A 24,511-nucleotide genomic window follows, 5' to 3' on the forward strand; every position below is an offset into this window, starting at 1 on the left:
TTTTGCCCCTCGGCACACTTCCTGGGGACCCCTCCCATCTGAGACCAGGTGGTGAGTCTCACCAGGAGGTGACCTAAGGGGCTTCATCCCCAGTGAGGAAGGGAGGCCAGGCCTGCCTCTGGGTGGGTACGGGTGTCCACTGTCTCCTGGGCCTGTCTGACCACCCCAGGATCTGTCTGGGAGGAGCCAGCCATGGCTGGTCCCAGACCTCCGAGCCAGGTTCTGGGAGTGCGCGCTCAGGAAGCAGCTCCTTTTCCAGGCCCTCGCCTGCCCAGGGCTGTTTCCCTGGCTTCTCTCTCTCCTGGGGAGGCCCCTCCTGACTTCCAGCAAGCTCTGTGCAAATCCTCCTGGGGAATCTTGGCCAAGCCACCCCCCTGGGCTTTGGTCTTAGTTTTTGTAAATTGGGACCTGGGGTGGCAGGCAGGGCTCTTTCTAGAACTTCACAGAAGGGTAAAATCCTAAGAGCACAAAAAAGCTTGCTAAAGGAAATGGGGTAGAGCCGGGTTGGTGGCGCACGCTTGTATGACCAGCATCGGGAGGCTGAGACAGGAGGATTGTGATTTGCCGACAGCCCCAGCTACTTAGTGAGGCCCTTTGTAACTCAGTGAAACCCTGTTTCAAAATAAAGAATAAAAAATAGGGCTGGGGGTGTAGCTCAGAGGTAGAATGCCCCAGGGTTCCATCCCCAGTACCACACACACACACACACACACAAAAAGGAAGTGGGGGTGGGGGTGTGGCCCAGCAGTAGAGTGTGTGCCTGGCCTGCACCTGGCCCTGGGCCCCGGCCCCAGCACTGCAGGAAGAGGGAGAAGTTTGCTAAGAGACAGGAAGTATGGGGGATCATACACAGGACCCCCTCATTCCTGGCCAGCCATGAGCATCAGGTATCGGGCCTCGGTTCAGAACAGCTCTGTGAGTATTAGACCTGGGGGAGTGCCAGCCCTGCCAGCTACATGTGCCTGAGCTTCAGCTCTTTCTAGAAGGTGGGGTCACAAAGCAGGGTGTGGTGGTCCATGCCTGTAATCCCAGTACTTGGGAGGATGAGACCTGAGGATTACCAGCATCGGGAGGCTGAGACAGAAGGATTGCAATTCACGGACAGCCTCAGCTACTTAGTGAGGCCCTCTGCAACTTAGTGAGACCCTGTTTCAAAATAAAGAAGAAAAAACAGGGCTGGGGGTGTAGCTTGGAGGTAGAATGCCCCTGGGTTCCATCCCCAGTACAGCAAAAAGAGAAAAGGTGGGGTAACAGTGCCCCATGTCATAGTTATTAGGGACTCGACGAGGGGCATCCGAGCAGCAGGAGCTGTTGCTTTATTTATCATTATTACTTTTTTTTGGTGTTTGTGGGTGTGGGGTACTGGGGATGGAACCCTGGTCATTCTACCTCCAAGCTACACCCCCAGCCCTTATTTTTTTTCGTACTGAGGATGGAAACCCAGGGGTATTCTACTCGGAGCCACACCCCCAACCCCTTTTTAAAATTCTTTTTTTATTCTTTATTTGGAAACAGGATCTCACTGGGTTGCAAAGGGCCTAAGTAGCTGAGGCTGTCCTCAAACCGCGATGCCCCTGTCTCAGCCTCCCAAGTGCTGGGACTCCAAGCGCGCTTTCATTATTACTATTGAGGTGGTGGTTATTGAGGGGAGCGGGAAGGAAGCGAGCCTCCTGGCCGGAGACCTGCCAGGCCTGATGAGGGAGGTCGGTCAGCACTGGATTCCGGGCTGGGGTGAAGCCCCCCGGGTCCTGGGGCCTGGGTTAGAGAGAAAGGCGGCGGGCAGGAAGCTTCCACCGGCGCAGCCCAGTGTAGCCGCCGGTGGCCCCATCTCGGGTTCTCCTTGAGCAAGCCAGCTCCCCGGCCCCCCTCGGCGGTTTTCCGTTCGGCTGTCAGCAGGGTGGAGCCGGCGGCCGTGAGGCCCAGGGGAGGGGATCCGGCTGAGGCCCAGCAAGGACGAGGTGGACTGCCAGGCGCAGGGGTTTCCGAGTCCGCCCTGCTAGGCCAGCCCCTTCCTCGGCCCGAGGGCGGCCCCTCACAGCCCGGAGGCTGGACCTCATCCGCACCCGCCCACGGGTTCTAATTTAAAACGAGTGTTAATACTTTACCAAATTAACTAGATATGGTGGTACACACCTGTAATCCCAGTACTTGGGAGGCTGAGACAGGAGGATCGCAAGCACGAGGACAGCCTCAGCAACTTAGTGAGGCCCTGTTTTAAAGTAAAATATAAAATAGGGCTGGAGGTAAACCGGACATGGTGGCGCACACTTGTAATCCCAGTGATTAAATTTTAAAGGTGCTGGGCGTGGTAATCCCAGCATTTGGGAGGCTGACAGGACGCGGTTTGCGGACAGCCTCAGTTACTTAGTGAGGCCCTTTGCAACTCAGTGAGACCCTTTTTCAAAATAAAGAATAAAAAAATGTGACTGGAAGTGTAGTTAGGAGGTAGGATGCCCGAGTTCCATCCCCAGTACGAGCTACACCCCCAGCCCTGTTTGTTTTTTTCTTTAGTTTTGCAGTCTCACTAAACTGCTGAGGGCCTCACTAAGTAGCTGAGGCTGGCTGCAAACCTGTGATCCTTCTGTCTCAGCCTCCTAAGTACTGGAGTTACAAGTGTGCACCACCATGCCCAATTTAGAAACTTTCAAATATAAAAATATTGTGTGACCATTACCTTAAAAATTTTGGAAAATAGTTAAGTCAAAACAAAAACAAAAACACAAACAAAACCGAGCAGCCCAACATTCCGTAAATAACCCCTATTAGCACTAATTGCTGATAGGCAAAGGCTGTCTTCTGACTTACCTCGTTTTCTGCACCTTTCTTTTTGAAGCATTGGGATATACATAAATGACTGTATCATATAAGTTATAAAGCATAATAAAAATCACAGACCTCTTGAGCCATAGACCGTCCTACCAGACTGGAATTATAAATCGCAGGCTTTGAAGCTGGGCGTGATGGCGCACGCTTGTAATCCCAGTATTTACGAGGCTGAGACTGGAGGATCGCAGGTTCGCAGCCAGCCTCAGCTACTTAGTGAGGCCCTCCGCAGTTTAGTGAGACTTCAAAAATAAAGAAAGAAAATTAGGGCTGGGGGTATCGCTCAGAGGTAGAATGTCCCTGGGTTCCATCCCCAGTACCGGGAAAAAAAATAATACTGAAGATGGAATCCAGGGGGCATTCTACCTCCAGGCTACACTCCCAGACCTATTTTTAAATTTTTTTATTTGGAAACAGGGTCTCTTAAGCCAGCGCCCGCGGCTGGCTTAGAACCTGCGCGATCCTCCTGTCTCTGCCTCCCAAGCGAGGGGATTACAAGCCTGCGCCACCACGCCCGGCTTTCAGCTCTCTTTTTTATTCTTAATTTGGAAACAGGGTCTCACTGAGTTGCAAAGGGCCTCATTAAGTAGCTGAGGCTGTTCACGAACCTCGATCCTCCTGTCTCAGGCTCCCAAATGCTGGGATTACCACGCCCAGCACCTTTAAAATTTAATCACTGTGATAGACAGTCTCTCCTGTAAGCAGCCGCTCCTACAGTAGGCTTGAATAGTATCGTGTGTATTTTCTTTCCTTTCCCACATTTGTTTCTGTTACTTATGTCTCTAAGATTCATCTGTGTAGCGCATTCATTTCCTCGGCTACATAGTGTTTGATAATGTAAACATTTCCATCCTAGCTGTTTCTCTAAGCTTCTGCATTATTGTAAACAGCGCTGCTACAAATTTCTTTGCATATATCTGCAAGGATTTCTTCTGGTGATACATGTACACAGGCATGGAATAAGAACTTTTATAACTTTGTTTTTCTCAAGTGATTATACAAAATGAGGGCAGGCCTGGGGGCGCAAAAAAAAAATGCTGCTCTTTAAAATTTTGTTCAGCCAGGTGTGGTGGCGCACCCCTGTAATCCAGTATTTGGGAGGCTGAGACAGGAATATCGCGGGTTCAAAGCCAGCCTCAGCTGTTTAGCAAGTCTCTCGGTAATTTAGCAAATCCCTGTTTCCAGCAGGGGATGTTTGTGCTGGCAAGTGTTTGTAATCCCAGTACTTGGGAGGCTGAGGAAGGAAAAAACTAAGGTTTATGGCCAGCCTCGGATACTCAGCGAGACCTCTGCAACTCAGTGAGACCCTATTTCAAAAATAAAGAATAAAAAAAATAAAATAAAGAATAAAAAATAGGGCTGGGGGTGTAGCTCAGAGGTAGAACACCTCTGGGTTCAGTCCCCAGCACAGCAACAAAGAATTTTAAGTTTTTAAGTGCCCTGGCTGTCCTTCCCCAGTGGTGCAGGTTGACCTGTGCGTTATGGGTGTGTGTGTGTGTGTGTGTGTGTGTGTGTGTGTGTGTGTGGTACTGGGGATGGAACCTAAGGGAATTTTTCCTCCGAGTTACACTCCCAACCCTTTTCTTTTATTCTTTATTTTGCAAAAGGCCTCTAAGTAGTAAGGCCTACTTCTAAGTAGTAGCTGAGGCTGTCCACCAACTGTGATCCTCCCGTCTCAGCCTCCAAATGCTGGGATCACAAGCGTGGGCCACCACCCTCGCGTTAACAGCCTCCCGCTCACCTGGGCAGGACGTTGCCTACGTCTATGTAGCTAGTCCCCTGCTTAAATTGTTAGTGTCGCTACCATAAAATGATGTAATGAATACCCTGGTAATTATAACAAGTGACATTTTATTTTACTGCTTTTGTGTTACTAAAGATTGAAGCCAGGAGCATTCTACCTCCTCTGAGCTGCACCTCTAGACCTTTTTATTTTTCCCTTTTGAAATAGGGTCTCGATAGTTGCCGAGAGTCTCCTTGAATTTGAATTGCTAAGGCTGGCCTCACACCTGCGACCCTCCAGTCTTGGCTTCCCCACTCCTGGGATTATAGGCACCTGCCCTCGTGCCTGGCTAAAAAGTGACATTTTATTATTTATTTTGATGCTGGGGCTTGAGCCCAGGGGCATTCTACCTTTGAATTACACCTACAGCCCTTTCTTTTTATTTTGAGGGCCTATTTGCTGAGGCTGTCCTGTAATCCGCGATTTTCCTGTCTCAGCCTCCCAAGTAGTGGAATTACAGACATGCCCCAGCAAGCCCAGGGGAAGATTTAAACTATTTTGCAGAGGCTAGGAAGGGGAAATAATGTATCAGGGCTGCGCGGCCAGCTGATGGCAGAGAGGTCTGAATCCAATCGTAAAGTGTCCAGTCCGCCCAGGGTGACTGCTGGGTTCCCAGCTCTGGGCAGGGAGCTGGGAGCCCCGGGAGAAACTCCACGGAGCCCGAGCCCAGCGTGCTCGGCTCTCAGCCTCCCCATCGGGGTCGGCTGCTGGTGTCGTTGTCACTAGACGCGGTCCAGCGCGGAGAGGGGCGCTCCCGCAGCGGCGGACGCGGGGTCCCCCGCCCATCCCCGTCCGCATCCCGGTCCCCATCCCCGTCAGCATCCCCGTCCCCATCCCCGTCAGCATCCCCGTCCGCATCCCCGTCCCCATCCCCATCCCCGTCCCCATCCCCATCCCCGTCAGCATCCCGTCCCCATCCCCATCCCCGTCCCCATCCCCGTCCCCATCCCCGTCAGCATCCCGTCCCCATCCCCATCCCCGTCAGCATCCCCGTCCCCATCCCCATCCCCATCCCCATCCCCATCCCCGTCAGCATCCCCGTCCCCATCCCCATCCCCATCCCCATCCCCGTCCGCATCCCCGTCCGCATCCCCGTCAGCATCCCCGTCCGCATCCCCATCCCCGTCCCCGTCCCCGTCCGCATCCCAATTCCCACCCCCGTCCCCATCCCCGTCCGCATCCCCGTCCCCGTCCCCATCCCCATTCCGGTCCCCATCCCCGTCCCCGTCCCCCCGCCCGCGCGGGGCGGAGCCACCGCGAGGCCCCGCCCCCAGGCAGGGCGGCGGCGGCGCTAGGACCCGGCGGCGGGGGCTGCGGCGGGGCCTGGCGGCCGGAGCGGCGGGGACCCCGGCTCTGGTCCCGGCGCCATGTGAGGGGCTGGGGGCCGCGGGGGCGCCCCTCCCCGGCGGAGGTGAGCGCCGAGCGGGGGCGGGCGGGGGCGCCCCGCGCCGGGGAGGGGCGCCTCGGGGCCGCCGGGGAGGGGGCTGATGCGCGCCCGCTCGGCTCCCGAGACCGCGCCCCCAGACCCGGCCCCAGACCGCCGACCCCGAGTGCGCGAGCCGGGGGCGCGGGGAGCCCCTCCAGGGGGCCCGGTGCCCGTCGCCGCGGGCGGGGCACCCCGGCCCCCACGCAGCCCGCGCGCCCGTCCGGGGGGCGGGGGGCGGCCCCGGGCTCGGCCTCCGGCCTCCAGCTCGGGCAGCGTGGGCTCCGGGCCGGCGCCTCCCGCCAGGCCTGGCCCCGGCTGGGCACCCGCCCCGGCCCGCCGGGTGCTCCCCCGCCCTGCCCGCCAGGCCGCCACCCGGGCCCCCGCCTCCCGGCCTCAGTCTCCTCGTCTGTGAAGTGGGGGCTGATCGCTTCCTCGGCGGCGGTGCGGGGGGCGTCGCGAGTGGGTGCCCAGCGCGCCTCCAGGCCCTCTCCTTTGCGTTGCAGGCATGCTCCTTCAGGTGGGAAGTCGCTAGGTTGGGGTTAGTGGAGGAGGGGCGTTGCACCCGCAAGCTCGCCTCTCCGCGGCCCTCGAACCCATGAGGAACCACCGGCCCCGCCGCCCGGTACTGCGATGGAGCCCGCTCTAGCCTGCGCGTCCCTCCGCCGCGGCCGCTCGCATCCCCCCTACCACCCCAGGAGTTACCTACTCTCGTCATTCCCATTTCACAGATGAGGAGACTGAGGTTCAGAGAGGTCACATGGCTTGCCCGAAGCCCCCCGGCCAGTAAGTGGTGGAACCGAGGCTCGCGGTGGCCCCCGACCGGCCGCCCTGACTCTGGACTTCGCAGAGCGGGGTTGAGAGGGGCCTGGCAGGGCGACCGTGGTCCAGGCCAAGGTGGGAGAGTACCGGGTGGGCCTGGGACCTGGCCGGCTCCAGGGGGCTGCTGTGCGGCCGGCCGTAGGAAAGCGGCTGAACCCAACCTGCGCCCTGGGCCGGGGCTGATGGGCCACCCTGGATGGTCTGAATCCAAGGACAAACCTGTCCTCCCTCCTGGCGAGCCTCAGTTTCCTGATCTGTGACGCAGGGACAGATGGGAGCCGGGGTCTCTCTGACCCGCCCTGAGGGACCCAACCTGAGGAACCTAAGGCCTGTGGTGGCCTTAGTTCAGTAGTGGGCGGGACCAGGGCCTGGCCAATCCGGGAGTGTGTGTGTGTGTGTGTGTGTGTGTGTGTGTGTGTGTGTGTCCTGGGGTTCACAGGCTATTCCTGTGACCAAGTGGGAGCTAACAGTAAACAGCAGCTGGGTCAAGGGGCGGAGATAGTGGCCTCCAGAGCAGAGGGAGCTGAGCTGTGGGCCCCGCCTGTGTCAGCTGGGGTGGGCTGGACGCCAGTGCCTAGGCCCTGTTTACAGGTGGGAAGAGCTGGGTGGGAGGGAGGCTTGAGAGAGGGGGGAGGAAGGAGGCTGGGCTGGCCCCCACCCAGAGGCTGAAGGATCAGGAGTCCTAGCAGGCCGACTGCAGGCCCAGGCTGTCTCTGGCTTCAGACCGCACCCTTAACCCCAGCGTCTTACTTGCTAATGAGTGGGTTCACTGGGCAAGGCTGTACCCGCTGTCCCCGAGCGGAGAGTGGCAGCTAGGGTCTCTGAGGACCGGTGTGGGCTGCCTGCCTCGAGGGGCTCAGTCCGGGACCTGACAAGTGCCTGGCCCACCCTAGGCTTGGAGGATGAGTGGGACTCAGGACGGGCAGGAGGGACCGTGGTCCAGATAAGGGGCATAACCGGAAAGGGAGCCAGAGCAGAGGAGCTGGAGGACTTAACAGGAGTCTTGTTTTATTCTTTTATTTTGAAACAGGGTCACGCCAAGTTGCCCAGGCTGGCCTTGAATTTGCAAACGGTCAGTCTTAGCCTCCCAAGTCCTGGGATTACAGGCAGGAGGAGTGTTGTTATATTCTGAGGCCACAGGAGCCCAAGGGTATGAACAGGGCTCTTGCGGATGGCTGGTCTCTGCTCTGGAAGGACAGTGGGAGGGAGAGAGGCAGGGCTTCCCCAACACCGTGCAGTGTGGGGGAAATACCTTCCCTTTCCGGACCTCAGGTGTCTCCTTCTGAACCATAGATAAGGCCCTGCCCCTTAAAGTTCAGGGTATGTGGGCAGGCTGCTGGGACACGGAGGGTGAGGCCTTGGCTGGGCCTGCGGAGGGCGCTCAGGCCATAACCCTTTCTGGTGGCTTGCAGGTGTGACCCCACATCCCTGCCCCCCGGGCCACCTGCAGGACGCTGGCCCCTGCTCCTCACCAGCCGGCGGAGAGAGATGAGTAGCAACAAAGTAAGTCCCCGTCATCTTCCCGCGCACTGGGGTGGAACCCAGGGCCTTGTGCATGGCAGGCAGGCGCTCCGCCACTGAGCTGCAGCCAGCCCAGGGCCTCCAGACTCCTGTAGGCCTGGCCCGCGCATGACTCTCCTCCCGCGGATGAGCCGATGCCTGGGAGGCGGGGCTGGGAGCCTGCCTCAGCCATTGACCTGCTGAGTGGCGATGGGCCAGCTCCCGCCTCTCTCTCTCGGAGCCCAGGTTACTTCTGCCATCCCAGGCTTGACAGGTCTATCTGTGCTAAAGGGCAGCGGTGGCGAAGGTGGCTGGAGCACTGTGCAGGAGTGGGGTGGGGGCGCTGTCGGGGGTCAGAGATGGCACGGTGTGAGCAGAGCCCTAAGGATGTCAAGGTCCCGTCATGCCTGCTTTCCTGAGCACCCACTGTGTGCCTGGTCCTGCACACCTCTTCTTCAGGGTCCATTGTTACATCCTTGGCAGAGAGAGAGGTGTGGGTGGGGTGATTGAAGGAGCCGGGCGTGGTGGGCACGCTTGTAACCCCAGCACTCGGGAGGCTGAGACCAGAGGATCGTGGTTTGCGGACAGCCTTAGCTACTTAGCGAGGCCCTCTGCAACTCAGTGAGACCCTGTTTCAAAATAAAGAGTAAAAAACAGGGCAGGGGGTGTAGCTCAGAGGTTGAATGCTCCTGGGTTCCATCCCCAGACCCGCAAACAAAACAAAACAAAAACAACTAAAAGGGTGGACAAAGATAAATTATGTAAAAAACAATCACAAGAAAGCTGGAGTGGCTGTTCTAATAATATCAGAAAAATCTTAAAACTGAAAGATACCATACAGTGGTTTTTGTTTGTTTGGTGTGTGTGTGTGTGTGTGTGTGTGTGTGTGTGTGTGTGTGTGTGTTGAGATTGAACCCAGGGGCATTCTACCTTCAGGCTACACCCCAGTCCTTCCCCCCTTTTTCTGGTCATTTCAAGAATATTTATTACAAGCTGGGTGTGGTGGCACATGTTTGTAATCCCTGCGCTTGGGAAGCAGAGACAGGAGGATCGTGCAGGTTTGAAGCCAGCCTCGCTGGCTTAAGAGACCCTGTTTCCAAATAAAAGTATAAAAATGGGTCTGGGAGTGTGGCCTGGAGGTAGAAGGGCTTCCAGGAACCCCAGTACCACCAAAAAAAAAAAAAAAAAAAAGAAAAAGAAAAAGAAAGAGGAGGAGGAGGAGGAAGAGGAGGAGGAGGAGGAGAAGAAGATGATGATTTATTGTGGTCCAGATGGAGACAGGTTCTTTATTCATTAACACTCCATGGAGACAGGTTCTCTGTTCATTAACACTCCGTGCAGACTTTATGCCAGCTATGCTGTTTGGGGGCAGAGGGAGGGAAAGTCGTAGAACCTGGAAGGCAGGCTGGGTAGTCTGTGCACCGCGCAGCCCGGCAGGCTGGGTCAGGATCTCAGGTCCCACCTGTCTGGTCCAGGTCTCCAGGCCTGACTTTGACCAGTGCTCAGCCAGGACCAGAGGTGAGAGCTTGTACAGGTAAGCAGCTACCAGCATAGGTGGCCAGGCCAGCGTTCGGCCTCCTCACCAGTGGTCGGCACGGCGAAGTGAAGCCTCTTGGCAAGGGAGGCGAGGTGTTTTCTGTCTCAGGTGCTGACAACTATCTTCCTCAGGTTGCTAGGGACTCTGTGTGGTTGCCAAGGGGCTCCTGGCCATCAGGCCTTGTGCCTACACATTGTCTATTAGGTCTTGGGTGCTACACCTTGTCTCCAGCACTTTTTTATTTTTTGGTTTGAAGTAGGGTCTTGCTAGGTTGCCGAAGGGTTCACTAAGTTGCTGAGGCTGTCCTTGAACTTGCGATCCTCCTGTCTCAGCTTTCCAAGTACTAGGATTACAGGCTTGTGCCACTGCACCTGGCCATACGGTATTTTGAACAGGGAATATTAATGCAAAGAATTATCAACAGTAACAGGGAGCCGGGCGTGGTGGCGCGCGCTTGTAATCCCCGCGCTTGGGAGGCTGAGACAGGAGGATCGCGCAGGTTTGAAGCCAGCCTCGCTGGCTTAAGAGACCCTGTTTCCAAATTAAAAAAAAAAAAAACATATAAAATAGGTCTGGGAGGTATCCTGGAGGTAGAAGGGTTTCCAGGAAGCCCCGTACCACCAAAACAACAATAACAAAACAACAAGAACAAAACATTGTTAAGTCACATGGGGTCTGTAGAGGAGCAGCAGGTATAAAGCACCCATCCGAGGGCTTTGATGAAGAGAACACAGCTACGGCCACTGGGGGGCGCTGCAGTCACCGCAGGAGCCAGAGGCGCTCTCCTGATGGCGGGTGCCTGACTTACTGAGTGCTGCTAGAGTGCTAGAGATGAGGCCTGTGCCAGGGACCCGGTGAGCACTATAGACCCTCCTAGCAAGCCCCCAGGACCCAGGCACAAACACCTTTCCTCCTGCAGTCTTTCCAGCGCCCTCTACGGACAAAGCTTAATATACAGCTGGCTGGCCAGGGAAAATATTTAAAGGGCACAGATACATTTTCACAGAGCAGACAAAAATAGGTGAGCTTGGAGCCGAGAGGCAATATAGTTGTCTCTTTCTCTTCCTTTTCTTTCTTTTATTCTCTTTTCCTTTGTGATATTGGGGATGGAACCCAGGGGCTTTATATTTTATTTGGAAACAGGGTCTCACTAAGTTGCTGAGAGCCTCACTAAGTAGCTGAGGCTGGCTTCGAACCCGTGTGATCCGCCTGTCTCAGCCTCCCAAGCGCGGGGATTACAAGCGTGCGCCACCACGCCCAGCCTACAGTTGTCCCTTTGTGTACAAGAGACATTGGTTTCAGGATCCCCTGGGGATACCAAAAGTCTCTTATATAAAACGGCGTGGGGAGGCTGAGACAAGAGGATCACGGTTCGCGGACAGCCTCAGCTACTTAGTGAAGAAGGCCCTATGCAACTCAGTGAGACCCTGTTTCAAAATAAGGGATAAAAAAGTAGGGCTGGAGGTGTAGCTCGGAGGTAGAATGCCCCTGGGTTCCATCCCCTATACCGCCAAAAAAAAAAAAAAAAAAAAAAAAAGGCTTAGTATAGCCAGGCCTGGTGGCACATACCTGTAATCCCAGTACTCGAGAGAGGTTGAGACAGGAGGACTGCAGGTTCTAGAACAGCCCCAGTAAGTAGTGTGACTTTAATCAACCTAGAGAGATCCTATTTCAGAATAAAAATAGGACCGGAGGTGGAGCTTGGAGGTAGAATACCCCTGGGATTAATCCTCAGTGGGGAGGGGGGAGGAGGTTTCTGGCTTAGTATTTGCATATAACCCACACACATTCTCCTACGTGGTTCTTTTATACTTTTTGGAGCTGGTGAGGATTGAATCCAGGGCCTCGTACATGTTGGGCAAGTGCTCTAGCACTGAGCTACACGCCCGTCACTTCCATATACCATATTTATGTTTTATTTTTTGTAGTACTGGGGATTAAACCCAAAGACATTCTACCTCTGAACTATACCCTAAGCCATATTTTATTCTATTGATTTATTTTGTTTGTGGTACTGATAATTGAATCCATAAACATTCTATCTCCAAAAAAGAAATAAAATACCCTGATTTTATTTCTTTTCTGGAAACGGTCTCACTAGGTTAAGTCACTAGGTTGCTGAGAATCTCACTAAATTGCTGAGGCTGTCTTCAAACCCGCGATCCTCATTTCTCAGCCTCCCAAATACTAGGATTACAAGCGTGAACCATCACATTCATCTCTTAATTTTTTATTTTTAAACGGGATCTTGCTAAGTTGCTAGGGCTGGTTTTGAACCTGTGATCCACCTGTTTCAGTCTCCCAAGTACTGGGGTTGTAGGCACACACCACCATGCCTGGCTCCCAGGATACGTTAGGTCATCGCTAGATGACTTATAATACCTAATTCAATGTGCAAGCTATTTATTTATTTTTTTTATTAATTTATTTTTTAAATTGGTGCATTGTAGTCATATATCAATCACATTGGAGTACAAAACTTGAGAGGATATACAAGCATACATCATCCAATTAGCCCTCCTCCAGCCCCCATCCCATTCCCTCCCCCTCCCTCCATCCCACCTTCTTTGGTGATTTACTTTGATACATTTGTTTATGTACCTCCTGCGTTTTAAAGAGGCTCCGTCCTCCAGTATTACATACCCTCTGATTGGTCACATTAGTTGCTTCACTATAGGGCCCTTTCTATAGCTCAACCTCTTCCTGTTGCCCTTTTCCTCCTAGTTATTGCTGATTAAGAGAAGCGTCTGATTTATATTTTCTGCGATATTTCTCTGTGCATGCCGCGTTGCAAGTACCAATCCCACTCTTGATGGTCCCAGTAGTGGCCTGGCTACCCAGTGGACTGATCCAGACCTCGCTGGCTCAAGCAGCGGCCTTGCCTCATGGGGGGCCCCAGTTCTGGTCTCGCTGGCCCCTGCACCGGTCTAACCCCTAAGCTGGCTTTGGTCCCGGCCTTGGAGGCCGCAGGAGTGAACTATGTGCAAGCTATTTAAATAGTTGCTATACTGTTTAGGGAATAATGATATGGAAAAAAAGCTCATATATATTCATTACAGACAGCCATTGTAGGCCCAGCTGCACTTTCAGTCCGCGGCTAGTTGAATCTGTGGATGCAGGATTTGCAAGTATGGAGGGCTGGCTGTGTTGTTGAACTTGGAGTTTCTGTTTGGGGACATTGTGGACCTTCTTGGTTTTGTTTTGTTTTATAATTTTGTGTGTGTGTGTGTGGGTCTGGGGATGGAACCCAGAGGCATTGGACCTCCAAGCTACACTCCCTGCCCAATTTTTATTTTTATTATTCTTTTTTTTTTTTTTTTTTTTGGTGGTACTGGGGTTCCTGGAAGCCCTTCTACCTCCGGGCTACACTCCCAGACCTATTGTTTATATATTTTTATTTGGAAACAGGGTCTCTTAAGCCAGTGCGGCTGGCTTCGAACCTGCGCGATCCTCCTGTCTCCGCCTCCCAAGCGCGGGGATTACAAGCGTGCGCCACCACGCCCGGCTATTATTCTTTATTTTGAAACAGGGTCTCACTGAGTTGCGGAGGGTCTCCCTAAGTAGCTGAGGCTGTCCATGAACCGTGATCCTTCAGTCTCAGCCTCCCAAATGGTAGGATTACGAGCGTGCGCCACCACGCCCAGCTTTGCTTTTGTTTTTGATTTAGGTATTGAGGCTGGAACCCAGGGACATTCTACCTCCGAACTACACCCCCTGCCCTATTTTTTATTCTTTATTTGGAAACAAGGTCTCACTGAGTTGCAGAGGGCCTCCCTAAGTAGCTGAGGCTGTCTGCGAACCGCAATCCTCAGGTCTCAGCCTCCTGAATGCTGGGATTACAAGCGTGCCCACCACGCCCGGGGTGGACCTTCTTGCTTGGATATCCCCATCTATCTCTAGGCATCTTTCTGGCTGTGGCTGGAGGGAATCCTGATATCCACATTCAAGCCAGTTAGCAAATCTTCCCAAGAACCTGTGCTCCAGAACTCCTGGTCTAATTGGGGGGGGGCAGTTTGAATGCAGTGGGGTCTGTGCTGGGACAGGGGGACTCAGCACTGGAGGAGGAAGTGCCCCAAAGGCCCTGGAATGCAGAATTAGCATGGAATTAATTAGGGGGGGGGTGGGCAGTGGGGGTGTGGCCCCGCCTGCCAGGTGCCTGGGCCCTCACCGCCTCTCCCCTCCCCAGGAGCAGCGGTCAGCGGTGTTCGTGGTCCTCTTTGCCCTCATCACCATCCTCATCCTCTATAGCTCCAACAGTGCCAACGAGGTCTTCCATTACGGGTCCCTGCGGGGCCGCACGCGCCGGCCTGTCGACCTGAAGAAGTGGCGCATCTCCAATGGCTACATCCCCATCCTTGGCAACAAGGTACTGCCCTTCCCACTGCCCCGGCAGCCTCCTTCCTCGGCCACCTCTCCCTCAGCCATCTCGTCCTTTTTCTTTTCTTTTGGCTGTACTGAGGATGGAACCCAGGGGCATTCTACCTCCAGGCTACACCCTAGCCCTATTTTTTATTCTTTATTTTGAAACCAGGTCTCACTGAGTTGCAGAGGGCCTCACTAAGTAGCTGAGGCTGTCCACGAACCGCGATCCTCCGGTCTCAGTCTCTCGAATGCTGGGATTACAAGTGTGCGCCACCACGCCTGGCTCCTATTTAATTATTTATTTATTTATTTATTTATTTATTTATTTTTGTGGTACTGGGATGGAACTCAGGGGCATTCTGCTTCCAAGCTACACCCCCCCAGCCCTATTTATTTTTTATCCTTTATTTTGAAACAGGGTCTCACTGAGTTGCAAAGGTCCTCACTAAGTAGCTAAGGCTGTCCTCAAAGCATGATCCTCCTATCTCAGCCTCCCGAATGCTGGGATAACAAATGTGCGCCACCACGCCCGGCTTCTATTTCAAAATAAAAATAAAATAGGACTGGGGGAATAGCTAGGAGGTAGAATCCTTTTGTACTTGTTCAGTCTCCAGTACAAAAAAAAATGGTATCAGAACTCCTGACTCCTGAGCCCTGACGTACAGCTCAGCGCAGAGTGGCTATGATAGCACTGACCTTCTTTGCCCCCAGACACTGCCCTCCCGGTGCCACCAGTGCGTGGTTGTCACCAGCTCCAGCCACCTGCTGGGCACCAAGCTGGGCCCTGAGATCGAGCAGGCCGAGTGCACCATCCGCATGAACGACGCGCCCACCTCGGGCTACTCGGCCGACGTCGGCAACAAGACCACCTTCCGCGTGGTGGCCCATTCCAGCGTGTTCCGTGTGCTGCGGAGGCCCCAGGAGTTTGTCAATCGGACCCCTGAAACTGTGTTCATCTTCTGGGGCCCCCCGAGCAAGATGCAGAAGCCCCAGGGCAGCCTCTGGCGTGTCATCCAACGGGCAGGCCTGGCCTTCCCCCACATGGAGGCCTACACCGTCTCTCCCGGACGCATGCAGCAGTTTGACGACCTCTTCCGGGGTGAGACGGGCAAGGACAGGTACCAGCCTCCCGCCTGCCCCTCTGGCCAGCCCTGTGTTGCGCCCAGCACGCTCCTCCCAGAGGCCAGGGTGCTCCTGGCATGCACCGCTACGTGGGCGTGGTCACGTCTTTCCTCCCTCTGTCAGGTTCCCTAGGCGAGCTCTCTGCTCCGCCAGTGGTGATCAGGGGTCATCTCCAGCGTGCCTCCTCTCCCCAAGAGGGTGGGCTCCCAGCATGCTTTGCTCTGGGGCTACATAGACACTCCCAGCTTCTTCCTTGAAGAGCGCCTGTGCCTAATGCAGTCTTGACTGTTCCCAACATGCCTTGCTTTAAACACCTTTGTTCCCAGCATGCTTTATTCCAAGGGTACATCATTCCCAGCATGCTCTCCTCTGATTAACCGCCCTAGATGGGTACTTTCCAATATAAATATAATGAATATAAATATAATGTGAAGCCAGGCATGGTGGCCCACACCTATAATCCCAGTACTTGGGAGGATAAGACAGGAGGATCACAGGCTTGAGGCCAGCCTCAGCAATTTATTTATTTACTTATTATTATTATTTTTTTATGGTACTGGGGGTGGAACCCAGGGCCTTTTCTACCTCTGGGCTCTACTCCCAGACCTATTTTTTATACTTTATTTGGAAACAGGGTCTCACTAAGTAGCTGAGGCTGGCTTCGAACCTGTGCGATCCTCCTGTCTCAGCCTCCAAAGTACTGGGATTACAGACACGCGCCACCACGCCTGGCTTCAGCCTCAGCAATTTAGAGAGAGGCTGTTTCAAAATAAGAAATAGCTGGGCATGGTGGTACATGATCGTAATCCCAGTACTTGGGAGGCTGAGATAGGAGGATCACAAGTTTAAGTTTAGCTTCAGAAATTTAGTGAGGCCTTCCACAACTTAGTGAGGCCTTGTTTCAAAATTGAAAAATAAAATAGAGCTGGGGGTATAGCTTAGAAGTAAAATGCCTCTGGGTTCATCCCCAGTACCAAAAACATTTTATTTATTTTTGTATTGGGGAATAATACCCAGAGGCATTCTACCTGCAAGTAACACCTACAGCCTGATTTTATTTCTTTTTTAGAAACAGGGTCTCACTAAAATGCGGAGGCTGGCTTCAAACTGCAGTCCTCCTGTCTCAGCTTCCCAAGTACTGAGATTATAAGCGACACCACCACACACGGCTATTTATTTATTTATTTTGGTGCTGGGGGTTGAACCCAGGGCATTTTACCTCTAAGGTAGACCCCCAGTTCTATTTTATTTTTTTGTTTTGAAACAGGGTCTTACTAAGTTGCTGAGGGCCTCACTAAGTTGCTGAGACTGGCCACAAACCTGTAATCCTCCTGTCTCAGTTACCCAAAGTACTGTGAATACAAGCGCAAGCCACTACACACAGCCCCAAAATTATTTATTTATTTTTGCAGATCTGGGGATGAAACCTAGGGGCATTCTACCTCCGAGCTACACCCCCTGCCCTATTTTTTATTCTTTATTGTGAAACAGGGTCTCACTGAGTTGGGGAGGGCCTCACTAAGTAGCTGAGGCTGGCCATGAACCGTGATCCTCCTGTCTCAGCCTCCCAAATGTTGGGATTACAAGCACGCGCCACCACGCCTGGCTCAAAAATTATTTTAAAAAGTAAAAAAATAAGCCAGGCATGGTGGTGTACACTTGTAATCCAGCATTTGGGAGGCTGAGACCAGAGTGTTGCAGTTCACGGACAGCCTCAGCTATTTAGGCGCTCCGCAACTCAGTTACACCGTTTCCAAATAAAGAATAAAAAAATAGGTCTGGGGCTTAGCTCAGAGGTAGAATGCCCCTGGGTTCCATCCTCAGACACACACACACACACAAAGAAAGAAAGACAGAAAAGAAAGTAAAAAATAGCCAGATGTGGTGGCGCACGCTTGTAATCCCAGAACTTTGGGATACCGTGACAGGAGGATTACAGGATTCAATTCCCGTACCACATGTAAATAATTAACTAAATAAATATAATGTGAGCCACATGTGGAATTTAAATTTTCATAGTGGCCACATTAAAGGAGTAAAATAAAGACAACCCTTTGATTTTAGTATATTAACCTGATTCTATATGCAAAGTATTTTCTTTTTTTTGTTTAATATTTATTTTTTTTAACAATTTTTTTATTGAACATAAATAGTATACATTTAAACTATATTTGGTGCCCTCTCCCCCCCACCCCCGTTTTCCCTTCCCCCCTTCCACCAATGGTTGTCTTGGTTAACCATGTCTTATTTATAATTTTATATGCAAAGTATTTTCAATTTAACTTTTTTTTTTGGTGGTACTGGGGGTGGAACCCAGAGGCTTTCTACCTCCGGGCTATACTCCCAGACCAGTTTTCTATTTTATTTGGAAACAGGGTCTCACTAAGTTGCTGAGAGCCTCACTAAGTAGCTGAGGCTGGCTTCGAACCTGTGCGATCCTCCTGTTTTAGCCTCCCAAGCGCGGGGATTACAAGCGTGCGCCACCACGCCCGGCTAACATATTATTAATAACAAAAATTATCAGTGCCATAGTCCATATCCTCTTCATACTATCCCGGAAACCCAGTGTGCTTTCTGGACCACACATCCAGTGGTCAGTGCTCCCATGTGGCTTGTGGCCGCCTTGCGGAAGCGCATTTTCAGGCTCCCATGTCTGGCCCTGTGCCGTGGGCACTCTAGCAGGACGGTCTCCGCTCAGTCTCCCCTTTGGAGTTTGCTCCTAGTGCGGGCACAGCTGCTTCTGCACGCCCCGTGGGCATGCCCACACCCAGCCCACCCAGCTGCGCCCAGCCTCCCTCCCTGCAGTTTATTCCCCACCCCGCTCTTTCGCTGGGTGGGGGGAGTGCTCGCTCCACGACCCTCATCTCTGGCAGCACGCATGCGCCCACCGCGGGGCTGGAGGGCACCTGGACTGGGTAGGGCCTCCGGGGGCGGGTGGGAAGAGCGCGTCCTTTATTGTGACCCCTCTCTGCCCCCAGGGAAAAGTCGCACTCGTGGTTGAGCACAGGCTGGTTCACCATGGCGATTGCGGTGGAGCTGTGCGACCGCGTGCACGTTTATGGCATGGTCCCCCCTGACTACTGCAGGTGAGCCCTCTAGCCCGCCTCCCGGGACGGTGCCCAGGTGCCCAGGGCGGAGCTGGGGCGCCTCCCACGCCTCTGTTGTGGGCACTCAACCTGCTCTGCAGAGAGCTCAGCTCCTTGGCGCTACCTCAGGGTCCCGCACCACACTGGGCAGAGTTCATTTACTACTGTGAATAATAATTATATAAAACCCCCCTGGTGACAGCTGTGTGTGTGTGTGTGTGTGTGTGTGTGTGTGTGTGTGTGTTACTGGGGATTGCACCCAGGGGTGTTTATACCTCCAATCGATACCCCAGCCTTATTAGTATCACTTTTATTCTTTTCATAAGTTATATAAAAAGCCTCCTGGGTGACTATTATATATGTATATATGTCTGTATGTCTGTATATGTATTTGTGTGTATATATATGTGTAGATATATATATATATAGTGTGTGTGTGTTTATTGTGTGTATGTGTTACTAAGGATTGAACCCAGAGATATTCTACCTCTAATCTATACCCCCAGCCTATTTTGTGTGTGTGTGTGGGGGGAGGGTACTGGGGGTGGAACCCAGGGGCTTTTTCTACCTCCAGGCTATATTCCCAAACCTATTTTATACTTTATTTGGAAACAGGGTCTCACTAAGTTGCTGAGAGCCTCACTAAGTAGCTGAGGCTGGCTTCGAACCTGCACGATCCTCCTGTCTCAGCCTCCCAAGCACGGGGATTACATGCGTATGCCACCACGCCTGGCTACCCCCAGCCTGTTATAATTTTTATTTTTTTAATTTTACTTATTTATTTATTGGTACTGGGGATTAAACACAGAGGCATTCTACCTCTGAACTACACCCCCTAGCCCTATTTTATTTTTGTTTTGAGACAGGGTCTCACTAAGTCGCAGAGGGCCTCACCAGGTGCCCGGTGTGGTGTCACATGCCGTAGTCCCAATACTTGCTAGGCTGAGATAGCAGGGTCGTAGGTTCATGACCAGCCTCTGTAATAGTATGGCTTTCAGCAACCTAGTGAGACCCTGTTCTTTTTTTTTTTTTTTTTTTTTTTTTTTGGTATTGAGAATTGAACGCAAAGGCATTCTACCTCCAAGCTACATCCCCAGATTGATTTTATTTGGAAACAGAGTCTCACTAGGTTGCTGAGAACTTCACTAAATTGCTGAGGTTGTCCTTGAACCCTCAATCCTCCAGTCTCAGCCTCCCAGATACTAGGATTATAAGTCTGTGTCGCCATGCCCTGTTGACCCTGTTTCAAAACAACAACAACAAAAAAAAGCCCGGTAGCCAGGCAGGGTGGCACATGCTTGTAAACCCAGTAGTTGGGAGGCTGAGAGGGGGATCCAGGTTTGCAGCTAGCCTCAGCAACTTGTGAGACCCTCCGCAATTTAGTGAGACCCTTTTTCAATATAAAGAATAAAAAATAGGCTCAAAGGTAGAATGCTCCTGGGTTCCAGGAGCCCAAAAAAAAGAAAAAAAAAAAGGAAGTCAGGTGTGGTGGCACACTCCTTGGAAGGCTGAGACAGGAGGATCACAGGTTCAAAGACAGTCTCAGCAACTTAGGGCGACCCTGTTTCAAAACTAAATAGGGCTAGGAGCATAGCTCAGAGGTAGAATGCCCCTGGGTTCAATCCCCCGTCTCTGTCTCTGTCGTGTGTGTGTGTGTGTGTGTGTGTGTGTGTGTGTGTGTGTGTGTGTGTCAATGTGGTGGTTACCAACCTGGTCTACTCTACATCCATTTTATGGATGGGGAAACTGAGGCCCAGGGAAGGGCAGAGATTTCCTCCACTGAGGTCCTCTGGCAGTTGAGGGGCTGAAAGGGCAGGGACCCCGTGGTCGCCCACCTGCCCTGACGTCCTGTCTGCTGTGCCCCAGCCAGCGGCCCCGCCTGCAGCGCATGCCCTACCACTACTACGAGCCCAAGGGGCCGGACGAGTGCGTCACCTACATCCAGAATGAGCACAGCCGCAGGGGCAACCACCACCGCTTCATCACCGAGAAGAGGGTCTTCTCGTCCTGGGCCCAGCTGTACGGCATCACCTTCTCCCACCCGTCCTGGGCCTAGGCCGCCTGCCTGGGAACCTTCCGAGGGACGCAGAAGCGGCTCTGGGCCCAGCCACGGCAAGGGCCATCTTCTGACCAATCAAGGTGGCCGGAATGTCTTCCGGCCAATCAAGGCCTTGATGAGGGTATATCCTCCAGCCAGTCAGAGGGCTAGAGGTATCTCTTGGCCAATCAGGGATTTGGGGTTCTATGCGGTTATTCAGGGGTGTCAGGGGGATTTTTCGTGTCCAATCAGGGTCAGAGCAAAGTCAATCAGGGTACAGGGGTCTTTCTGAGGCCAAAGACCCGTCCTTTCCCATGAGGCCTTGATTCAGAGCCCCAGGAATGGACCTCACGTCACTCCCTGCTTAGCTGGGACAATGGGGTTCCGTCCCAAGGAGCTGGGGACATGCTACTGCCCCTCAATCCCCAGCATCAGAAAGAGGGGTGTGGGGGCAGGAAGGTCTGGAGGCCAGGCCAGAGAATTTGTGGGGTGAGGAAGTTGTGGGGACACTGCAGTGTGGGAGGTGGTGCCCAGGGCTCTGCCCTCCTGGGTGACCTTGGGCAAGCCCTTCCCCGGCTCTGGGCACCCCTCTGCCTCTGCCAGGTGCCGTGTGGGGTCTGAGACCCTCCTGCGGCCTCCACTACTGTTGCCCTGGGTCCCCAGTCACCATCTCTGGAAGTCTCAGCTCTCAGCCCCGGGGGCCGGGGAGAGGGCTCCCCACCTCCACTGAGAAAGCTTTAGCGTATTTTCTTGGGAGTCCCCATGGGGTCGGGGTCTCCTAGGAATGGGACACATTGAAGCTGTTTTCTTAGCCCCCAGCTCAGCTGCCATTAGCTTGGCTCTTAAAGGGCTAGGCCTCCTCTTCTGCCCCTGGTAGTAGGAGTTTCTACCTGTCGGAGGAGCCCGGGCTGGGGCTGAGAAAGGAGGATCCCAGCCACACTGGGGTCCCTTGTGGCCTTTTTGTTTGGAGATGCCGAGGGCCTCCCACGGTCTCCCCAGCCGGGCCTGGGGTGGCCGTCGGAGCCAGGAGCTGCCCGCCTGGCCTGTCTCCTTGCTCAGCACTTTATTGAAGCTGGCACTGGGTGGGGTGTCTGCCCCTGCTCTTCCTAAGGGCTTCCTGGAGGAGGCTGCGGAGTTGGCGGGGTGGCAAGGCCAGCTGTGAGCCATTGCACTTGGGGTGGTGGGGGCGGCAGCAGCCTGGACTTGGTTTTGTAATGATTTGTACAGGAATAAACACACCGAAGCCCAGCTCCACGTCCTGTCTCCTGGTGTCAGCCGTCCCCATCCCAGAGGCGTCCTGAGGACCAGGGCCCCACCCTGTGGGCTGCGACCTCTCACAGCAGGGAGCAGGCATCTTTCCCATCTGGCCAGCGAGTCCTGGGCCCAGACCTGACAGTTCTCGGGGCGTTGTGTTTAGCAAGCACACTGGCTTTATGAAACCCTTCTACCTCCGGCCTACACTCCCAGACCTATTTTATATTTTATTTGGAAACAGGGTCTCTTAAGCCTGTGAGACTGGCTTCAGAACCTGCGCTATCCTCCTGTCTCCGCCTCCCAAGTGTGGGGATTACAAACATGCGCCACCACGCCTGGCATATTTGTCTATTTTTAATCTATGGTACTAGGGGTTGAACCTAGTACCTCTGAGCCCAGGCAGCCCCTTTATTTTTTTAATTTTGAAACAGGTCTCGTTAAGTTGATGAGGGTCTCACTAATTTGCTAAGGCTGACCTGGAAGCTGCAATCCTCCCGTCTCAGTCTCCCAAATTCTGGAATCACCGGTGTGTGCCAGGCTGCCTGGCCCTGTTAGAATGGTGTTGGGCAAGTCACTTCAGGCGTGACAGCCCCAGTTCCTTCTGGAGCAGACCAGACTGCCCTCCAGTAGCTGGGTTCTGAGGACGGGAGGGGCGCATGCGGTCCAGAAAGAATTCTTGCAGAGGTTGGGAGGAGAGACAGGCACTGACCAGCTTCAGAGAGGGGGAGGCAGAAGGCCAGGCAGGGAGAGGCCGGGCTGAGTGGGCAGGGAGCCAGGGGAGGCAGCGTGGGGCCAGAGGTCAGCTCCAGAGCGTGGGGGCCTGAAAAGCAGGGAAATTTCCAGCCTGGCCCGAAGGCCGCGGCCCTGGCAGCGGCGCCACAGGCTGTGGACTCTCAAATTGCTGCAGCTTCTTAGCAATAGGGCTCTTGGCTAGATCAGCAGGAGGCGGGGGTCCCTGACTCTGGGGATTACAACCTGTTTAGGCAGATAAGATGCCCTGGGAAGCCAGGCTTAACAAAAGATGACTGTGTGAGACAAGGCCGGCTGCCTGTCGGATCTCCTGGGTGATGGAGAGAGCTCTGTCCTCGGGCGGCTGGCCAGGCAGGGCGCTGGGGCCCCAGCCGGCAGGCACCTGCTGTTTGCCTCTGCCTGCTCAAGTTCCCTCTGTAAGTAGCCAGGGGTTGATGAAGGGGGGGTCAAGTGGGAGGAGCAGCCTGGGCAGAGCTGAGTGGGGGGCCCACAGCCTTGTCCAGTATCTGCTAGGTGGACCCTGAGATGTGAGACTCCAGAGACCAGATGGCGGAGGTCAGGAGTGCTAGCCCGAGGGTGGTAGAGAAGCTGGATTCTCCTTAGACATCCAGTGGGGCGGCAGGAAGCTGGGAGGTTGCAGGGCCCAGAGCGATGAGGGTACTGGGGACTCCCCAGTGTTATGTGGGCCGCCTTAGAGCCCTGCGGGGGTCTGGAGACACAACACACTTCCTATGCTGTGCAAAGGCTTCTGGGAATTGGGGCCCAATTCCCAGTGGCTGAAGTTAGCTTCCTGAGGCCCCCTCCTCAAGGCTCTGAACACACTTCCCTAGCTCCCCACTCACAGGCCAGGGCCTAAGCTCCCTTCTCCTTTGGCATCTGGAGCCCTCCAGCACCCACATCTGCACCTGCACCCCCCAGAGGCCTTGTCTCTGTGGAGACAGCCCCCTCTTCCACCCCACCTCCCACAGATGGCCACCCCAGCAGGCCTGTTCCTCTTGGGTTTCATGATCAGCCATTTCCTGCAGCTGTTTCCTGCAGACCGACATCAATGGCTCCCCCAGCCCTCTAGTCAGGCCCACCTGGGGTGGCCTTTACTCCCAGCCCTGATCTAAAGATCCAGCTGTGCCCCAGAGTGGGGTGGCCCCAGGCTCATGCCCCACCCCTCTCCAACCTCCAACCTCGGCTTGTTTTCAAGCCTTGGAATTCTTTTCATAATCAAAATAGTTTTTAGATGTTTTCAAACATTGGTTTCATTGTTTATTTTTTTTTGGTTATCAAACAACTTAAGCTATGTATGATGAGCGGTAAAAGTGAACAGAGTCCAGTTCCACTGCCTGTTAAATCTAGGGGGGCAGGCACAGGGGCGCAGACTGTAGTTGCAGCCTCTCAGGAGGCTGAGGCAGGAGGATTGACAGTTTGAGGCCAGCCTGGGCAACTTGATGAGATCCTGTCTCAAAAAAAAAAAGAAAAAGAAAAAGAAAAAGAAGAAGAAGAAGAAGGAAGCTGGGCGTGGTGGCACACACTTGTAATTCCAGCATTCGGGAGGCTGAGACCAGGGGATCACGGTTCGCGGACAGCCTCAGCTACTTAGTGAGGCCCTCCGCAACTCAGTGAGACCCTGTTTCAAAATAAAGAATAAAAAATAGTGCAGGGGGTGTAGCTCGGAGGTCAAATCCCCTAGGTTCCATCCCCAGACCCACATTTAAAAAAAAAAAAAAAAAGGGCTGGGGATGTGGCTCAGTGGTAGAGTGCTTGCCTAGTGTATGCCAGGTTCTGGGTCCAATCTCCAATAATGCAGAGTTAATTAATTTGTTAATTAAATTTTAAAAATTAAGCCAAGCGTGGTGGCTCACACTTGTAATCCCAGTACTTGGGAGGCTGAGACAGGAAGATTATAGGTTTGCGGCCAGGCTCAGCTACTTAGTGAGGCCCTCTGCAACTCAGTGAGACCCTGTTTCAAAATAAAGAATAAAAAATAGAGCTGGCGGTATAGCTCGGAGGTACTGGGTTC

At 53.6% G+C, this 24,511-nt stretch overlaps 1 protein-coding gene across 1 annotated transcript; it reads left to right on the forward strand.

Annotated features, from left to right (window-relative positions):
* Positions 1-6,760: 6,760 nt before the first annotated feature.
* Positions 6,761-20,514, forward strand: ST6GALNAC6 (ST6 N-acetylgalactosaminide alpha-2,6-sialyltransferase 6; the record flags this gene model as incomplete). Its single annotated transcript, XM_080708881.1, has 7 exons — positions 6,761-6,815; positions 8,145-8,175; positions 8,264-8,354; positions 14,075-14,254; positions 14,962-15,368; positions 18,351-18,458; positions 20,325-20,514. 7 exons carry the CDS (start codon positions 6,761-6,763, stop codon positions 20,512-20,514), a joined length of 1,062 nt encoding a protein of 353 aa, XP_080565007.1.
* Positions 20,515-24,511: the final 3,997 nt, after the last annotated feature.

The sequence above is a fragment of the Muscardinus avellanarius genome (genome assembly GCF_963383645.1).
Source record: "Muscardinus avellanarius genome assembly, chromosome: 13".
NCBI lineage: Eukaryota > Metazoa > Chordata > Mammalia > Rodentia > Gliridae > Muscardinus > Muscardinus avellanarius.